The 8,203-nt window shown below is 46.7% G+C and overlaps 1 protein-coding gene across 1 annotated transcript; it reads left to right on the forward strand.

Moving 5' to 3' along the window:
• The first annotated feature begins 6,634 nt into the window (after window positions 1-6,634).
• Window positions 6,635-7,789, forward strand: LOC124684588 (peroxidase 2-like). The gene is made up of 3 exons (XM_047218865.1): window positions 6,635-6,850; window positions 6,972-7,151; window positions 7,232-7,789. Exons 1-3 carry the CDS (start codon window positions 6,644-6,646, stop codon window positions 7,787-7,789), a joined length of 945 nt encoding a protein of 314 aa, XP_047074821.1. The 5' UTR covers window positions 6,635-6,643.
• Window positions 7,790-8,203: the final 414 nt, after the last annotated feature.

The raw sequence follows: 8,203 nt of genomic DNA on the forward strand, positions 1-8,203 counted from the left end.
TATGATCAATGAAGATGAACTTCCCGGGGTTTTAATTTTTGAAAATACGGGGCGAAATACGGGGTCTGCTAGACGGCATGGCTCGAAATGGAGCAGTTTTTCGATACGGGGCGAAATTAGAGCCTTATACGGGGCAGCGAAATACGGGGCCTGTTAGACATGCTCTAAGTAATCTAGATGCCCTTCATTCAGATTGTCAGGAACCCATCTTCGATTTCTTCAGATTATATCTTGTTCCAAAACCTATTCTCCAAGCCTTGTACCATGAGCAGGTGCCATTACATCTCCAAGCCTTGTACCATGAGCAGGTGCCATTACATAAATCAATGGACTGGTTAATATTTCTGAGTAACACTATAGGCTGCTGGAATGCCGCTTTTCCATAGAAAGACAATCTTCCTCAGAAGCAACCCAAGAACCTGGAGGTGCGTTTCAGCTGCAATGTCGCCTTCCATAGAAAATCAATCATCTTTAGAAGCAAACTCGTCAATGACAGGTGACAGGCTCATGTCTGCAAGACATCCCGGAGAGGAGGAGAGCAAAAGAAGCAAATAAGAAATTCTTTCGATTAGAAGGATAATTATGACCAATGGCCTGCTGCCAGTTGGTAAATGGAGTGCAACATGTAACGAACTATTCAACTTGGACAGCAAAAGAAGTCTGCCCAATTTTAGGATTAACCGAAAACATGATCCAATATTTATTTTTTCTAACAGGGACAGCAAGAACAATGTCTAATTATAGGATAACTGAACCTGAAACATGAACTGATTTCTATTTTTCTAATATAGACAGTAAGAACAATATGTCTAATTAACGTAAAGCATGGTATGTTGTTTATTGGTAAGTCTACGGAAAATACTCACCGATCTATCAACTCCAATGAAAACACTAACAAAGAAGTGTACAGACTAACATATGTGTCATGGTTTAAAAACGGCATACAATATAATTGATCAGACAAAGCTGACAATGCAATGTCCAGTTCACTAAAATGTGCAATGATGGAGATGTGAGCGACCTAATTGCATCTACATTAGTTGAACACTGGATAAAGGAAAAGAAAATGTTTTGATTGTATAAATGCAAATCAGATATTATCTGAAGCTATGTCTAACTTAGTGAATCTACCTGCAACCATGAAATGATCTAAGGTGCCTACTTTTACATATAGTCCATTTCCTCTTGCAAATAAAGAATCTCATATGTACATGACAAAAATAAATAGAAAGACAAAAAAATCTGAAAAAAAATATGTCAGGACAAACCACCCTATATAGCACCTGAACCTGAAGAAAAATCTAAAGCTATAGGCAGCTGAGACTGCCAAAGACGTAGAACAGGCAAAACCAGGACTACCTGCAGAAAATAACACATACATCTAGTAAGCCTAACTACCAGGAACAAAGAATACATGGGCATATAGGCCCATGAAACTGTGACCTATTAAGTATTAACCAAGAAGATGGAAGTGATATTAGCTTACATTAGACCACTGACCTCTCAGGTACGGCAAGAAATAATTGCATCAAATATTCAATTAGAGCCTACCACTAACAACTTCAGAGCTCACGTGGGATGATGGGAATGGAAACTAAAATAACTTCAGAGCTCACAAGGAAGCCATCCGACCCAGATCGTGAACTACAACATATGGATGGTATGTATTGCAGCTGTCGCCTGCAACTCCAGCGGCACAAGTGCAGCCTGCAAGTACAACTATGGCACTCCAGCGGCACAAGTGCAGCCTGCAAGTACAACTATGGCTATGATCCGCGCCTCAACAAATCGTATAGTTGCCACTTCCTCTGAAATACCGAAGTAAGATCCGGGTGGAATCATGCACATCAAAATATTGCAAGTTGAAGCTTTTGAGTGAACTGTTTTGTAAGGACGCATGTACTTCTGCATTGTTCCTGCCAGAATTACTGAACACAAGAGAGAAAATCTAAATGTTTTGCATTGCAAACCAGAATTACATGAACAGATGAGAAAGAAACCTTAAAGCAAAAAGAAAAAGCAATGAAGAGGGGAAGAGGATCCAGAGGATGCAAGGATCAGAGAGGCTCCCGGGTACACATCCGGACCACGACGCCCAAATCCGACGACTGCTAGGGACATGGCATGGGAGTATCTGGCCGGAGCTCAAGCCGGCGATGCATGAGTCAAAACGGCGCGGAAGTACAACGGATTTGATAGCTAAAGAACACTTACCTGCACGCTGATTTAGTCGAGGTTTATGGCATCATGCCGCCCATAGAGTCGTCGATCTGCCCATCCAGAGCGTGCTCCACTTGAACCAACCGCCGCTCATCGTCGTCTTGAGGCCAACCTGTACATCTGCTCGTATAGATTAATACGTAAGAGTTGGAAAATGCTAGAATCTGGATCAGCGCAAGCAGGACGTCTCCTAGTGCTGGGGCACGAACTCGCTTGGAGGGGAATTGGCCACCGCCGGAGTGCTCACCAGAGTGCTGCGGCGAAGGCGGGCCGTCGGTGAGCAGTAAAAGCACGTCGTCCGTGCAGCACTGCCTATGCCATCGGGGAGAGCAGCGGGGCGGCCTCCTCCTTGTCCCGGCAGCCGCGGCAGTGCAGTGGCCGCGCACGGACCGCTGCCTGCTGCGCCCCGACGTGGCCGCCGCCAGCCCGCACGTGGTCCGCCCCAAGGTCGCCGTCCCAAGGCCGCACCTGCTCTGCCCCAAGGGCGCCGTCCCTGGCACGCGGCCGCCCCGTCCCGCGGTCGCCGCCGCCGGCAAGCGCGTGCCTGGCCCCAAGGTCGCCGTCCCCTGCCCGCTGCTTGTCCGCCCCGAGGTCGTCGCCGCCGGCACGCACGTCGCCTCGGCCGCTCTGCCCCAAGGACGCCGTCTTTGGCACGTGCCTGCCCCACCCCGCGGTCGCCACCGCCAGCACGCGCGTGTCCCACCTCCAAAGTCGCCGTCCCCATCCCGCTGCTACTCCGCTCCGAGGTCGCCGCCACCGGCACGGACTGCGCCTAGGCCGCTCCGCCCCGAGGGCGCTGTCCCTCGCACGCGCCTGCCCCGTCCCGTGGTCGCTACCGCCGGGCCGCGCCTACCCCGTGGCGGATGTTCTTGGCACGCGCGTGCCCCGCCCCTAAGGTCGCCGTCCCCTGGCCGCTGCCGCTGCTGCTCCGAGAACGCCGCCATCGGCACGCACGTCGCCCGGGCTATCCTTGGCTTCATCGAGGGAAAGGGCGGCGCGGTGGTGAGTTGATGGATTGGAGAGACAAAATCAGAAACGCTACCCATACGTGGTGCTCTTGAGTGGTGAGACGTGGGAGGGCACGTGGAAACTGACCACTGAAGATCGGGCAACCTCCACCGCTTTGACGACGGAACCACCGTAACCGGTAGCCGGTTGCCCGCTAGAGTGAAAAATAAATTTGAAAAAATTGGCCAGTTTATTTTGAAGACGTATTAGGAGCTGATTGGAGGAACAGAAGAGAAAATAGCTGATGAACAGTACCAAAAGTAAGCAGGAAGCGTGAATCTGATTAACTTTTATATAGTGTATAATGTCAACACTAACCATGCAGAGACAGGGCGAGAGGAGGGGTGAGACCCCCCCCCCCCCACCCACCCAATTGTCGCGCCCCCCCCCCCAACTGTTCTACACGTCGAAGGCCAAAGGCCCAAACTGATAGAGAGAAGCTCATATTCCCATGCATAATCCATCGTGGGAGGAAGGTAGTTCTTTCCGTTTGTGTGTTTGCATGTTCGTTTACCCCTAATCTGCTTGACGCCTTGTCTCATAGGTTAGATCAGATCTAATGATCTTTTCACAACACTACTAATTTGCTAGGGCGGCTTTCACCGCTCGCTGACTCTAACTCATTGCTTCCGCTGTCTTGCCACCAGCTCTATCACATACATAATCTTGTACCGTGCTGGCGGCTCTGTTGATCATACCGTGTAGCTGTGGGTTGTGCTACCGAGTTCATCGATCGTGGATTTCACATGATTAACCACCGAGTTTTCAGGGTACTACCGCTGAATGTCATTATCCATCTTATGGCTGTGTTGACACAACTAAATTAATCAAACGAATATTTTTCTTAATGTGTAGCCTTATATACTTTCTAGTGTATGATTGTTAGTACTGTCTACACGTCCTAGGAAAGGGACGTTGGATGGCAACAAGTCATCTTGTGTCATTCATAAGAAAAATGTCGTTTTGTGTACACTATGTAAGTGTGTTATTAGTTTTAATTCCTATACAATAGCAGTGAATGTTAAAGATTATGTTAGGTATGCTATAGACTTCTTATAAGGTGTGTTAGTAGTTTTAGTGCTTATACAACAGCAGTGAATGTTAAAGATTATGTTAGGTATGCTATAGACTTCTTATAAGGTTCATGCATCATTATCAAGAAATTCGCATAGAGTAGGATGGAGAACAATACCGATTGTTATTTTCTTGCCAACTTAAAGTGGAAAATAATTGCATCCCACCAAAAAATTATTTGTCGATGATTATTGTCCCGTAGCATCGCACGGGTATTATGCTAGTCTGAATAATATCAAGACAAGTAAAAGCACCAATCGGGTTCCACACCATTAGTGATGTTATGATGTAGCTAGTAGTAATTCGACCTTTCTCTGGGACGTAGAGATAGCCAGATTGAGAAAGGATCCATTATCCAAAATAAATTGAAAAAGAAAGATGCCACCTATAGGGTTTGGCATCAAACCATGAGGACCCAATATTCTAGCGATCTTAATGATTATAAAATAAACAATATAAACTCAATAAAAGGATTATATTTGATTCACTAGCTGCTTGAAGAAACAATTTTTTCTTGCTAAAATAGATGAATTTTATTTGTAAGCTAGGCCAATAGCCACGATGTCGCCAAGCGTCCGCCACACCTAGCGGCATGGCAATTCAACTGAGCCACCGCCCCACCAACAAGATACCCTCTTCCAGCGCCCAAACCCTGGCTTAGCTATGAATACATGGTGTGCCTATTTTCTCAAAGTCTCGTTGTCAATTGATCCTGCAACTACACCTGGGCAAAGTTCGGGCCAGGCCGGGCTTCGGGCCGGGTTTAAAAAAGCCCGCGGGTAAAATGTCAGGCCCGAGCCTGGCCCGGCCCAACCATCGGGCCTCTAATTTAAGCCCGAACCCGGCCCGAACGAGTAAAAAGCCCAACCCAGCCCGAGAAGCCCGGCCCGACCATGCTAAAATGAGAAAAAATGAAGGCCCGAGCCCGGCCCGGTCCGAGATTCAGGCTCAGATTTCAGGCCCGAGCCCGGCCCGAAGTGCAAGCCTGACCCGGCCCGGTCCGGGATTTTCGGGCCGTCCGGGCCGGGCTGCCCATGCCCAGATGTACCTGCAACCAGCCATCACGGACTACCAAGCTACCTTTCCCGGTCCCTACCACTGAGTTTGCATTCCTGTTCACTACCGAGTGTCTTCTATGTTTGACAAATTTTATAGATGCAAATACGAACATGTAGATACCAAATTAATATCCATATATTCACAATGAAATATATTTTCATAGCATCTTTATTTAATATTGTAAATGTTTTAAATTACAAAGGTTTGACTTTTAATTTAATATACACCTTATACATTGGGAAGGAGATAGTAGTATGTATTGAAAAAAATTACTGCTTAACATGATTTTACAAACCATATATATATTCTAATTAAGGTTGATCAAATACCTCTCTATATATATTGAAATGGAGGATGCAGTACATTTATTTTGGGTGGCGACAAATTAATTGTTTAATTTAGATATCTTCTATATACTCCCTCCATTCCTATAAATAAGGCCTATAAAGTTAATCAAACGTCATTGACATCTAAATTTGACCATTCTTTCCAACAAAAATATGAAAATTTATGATATCAAATCAATATCAATACATTCAACACCAAATTTATTATCATACTCCCTCCGATTCATATTAATTGACTTCAATATGGATGTATCTAGAACTAAAATGTGTCTAGATACATACATATTAGAGTCAATTAATATGAACCGGAGGGAGTAATATATTTTATGTAATATTGTAAATTTGATTTTGTGTGTGTATACGCTCAAACTTACTAATGTTTGTGTTTTGGCTAATTTTTTTATGTTTTAGTTATTGGAACGATGGTAGTATATAATATTTTTATCTGCCTCGTCATCCTGCATGGGTTGACGTAGGCTGTCGATATGGGCTGGCGACATAGACTACCGTTAAGATTTTTCCTCTAATAGTATAACATGATAACGATGTGATCCGGCCTATGAAGATTTACACGATCTCAGAATATTTGGCCAATCAGTACTTATTAATTCCAAATATGAATAGCGATATGATCCGATCATTGAAGATTTACACGATCTCTGAATATTTGGCCAAGCAGTACGTACTTATCAATTCCAAATATCCATGAAATGATTCAACAATATCAATTGCTCTCTAAATTTGCACTTCCCGGCGATCGTTTTGTAAAACGCGCCGCGTGCGTGAAACTCTGTGGACGAGCTACAAATAGAGACCCAGGCTTCACAGGTGATCGAACAACGCAAGGCGCTACACTACTTGAGTACGTTGGTCACTTCAGGACGACGACTCCGGTTGTCTAGGCATAATCTAGAATCGATCTAGCTTTGATCGCCATGTCTAATGGTAGGTTACTGCACTGCCTGATCGTCGTCTCTCTCCTCTCCGGTGTTGCCCACGCGCAGCTCTCGAAGAATTTCTACGAAGCCTCCTGCCCCAGCCTGGAGACTACCGTGCGGGCGGAGATGAAACATGCCGTCGGCAAGGAAAGTCGGATCGGCGCCTCGCTTCTGAGGCTCTTCTTCCACGACTGCTTTGTCCAGGTGAGATAAGCCCCACTCAACATTTCAAATAGCGATAGGGCTGATTTGAACATGACAGACGCAACACTCGTATAGTCGTATGATATCTGAGAGCGAAGTATCTATCATCCATGTACTACAGGGCTGCGACGGCTCGATTCTTCTCGACGATGGAGGCGAGAAGTCCGCCGACCCGAACGTGAATTCCCTTCGTGGCTTCGATGCCATCGACATCATCAAGGCAAGCGTGGAGGCCAAGTGCCCCGGCGTCGTCTCGTGCGCCGACATTCTCGCGCTTACAGCGCGCGACGGGACATTTCTGGTGCGTGCCGGACGGTCGGGGTATGCCATTGGAGTACTTTGCTTGATTTCAAGAATTAAGTTTGTTTCTGTCACTTGTAGCTTGGCGGGCCATACTGGGACGTGCTGCTCGGGCGGCGCGACTCGATGACGGCCAACAGGTCCCTCGCCAACACCGACCTCCCACTAGCGAGCGCCAGCCTCGCTACGCTCATCACCAAGTTCGACAGACAGGGGCTCTCGCCGAAAGACATGACGGTGCTGTCTGGCGCCCACACCATCGGCATGGCCAAGTGCCCCAGCTTCCGCGACCGCATCTACAACGACTCCAACATCGATGCATCCTTCGCGAATCAGCTTCGGAAGACGTGCCCCAAGTGCGGGACAGGCAGCAGCCTGGCATCCATAGACACCAAGACTCCAATGGCATTCGACGCCGCCTACTTCCAGGACCTGATTGACCGCCGCGGCCTGTTCCACTCTGATCAGGAGCTCTTCAACGGCGGGTCGCAAGACGCGCTCGTGCGACATTACAGTAACAACCCAGCAATATTCCAATATGATTTCGCAAAGGCAATGATTAAAATGGGCAACATAAAGCCCCTCACCGGCACCGCCGGCCAGATCAGGAAAAACTGCAGAATCGTCAACCGCGCTTGATAAACTAGCAGATAGAGAGCTCAGAGGGTGGCTCAGGAACACGTCGATTTTACGGGCAACGGTACCTACGGGTCTCACATCTACCGTCCAGTCCATCCTTTGAGATTGGTGGGCCTTTTAATATTTGTCTAATATAAAATTAATAATTGAAATACAAATAAAGCTTTTATGAAACAAAAGTGATACATGAAAAATATTGTGAAACATTGTGATAAAAAGTAAATCCGATGACGTCATTGCTAACGCCACTTCAGTTTGTTTCACAAAAATATTCGTGTTTCAGTTATGTTTCAGATTTATTTCACAATTTTGTGAAAGAATTGTTCACCACATGGGTGACATCGCTGCTGACGTCACTCACGTAGGTGCAGTTGCATTTAAAAACAGGTTTTCGGGTGGCTCGGGCCTGTCTTG

This window comes from Lolium rigidum, chromosome 1 (genome assembly GCF_022539505.1).
Source record: "Lolium rigidum isolate FL_2022 chromosome 1, APGP_CSIRO_Lrig_0.1, whole genome shotgun sequence".
Classification (NCBI taxonomy): Eukaryota; Viridiplantae; Streptophyta; class Magnoliopsida; order Poales; family Poaceae; genus Lolium; species Lolium rigidum.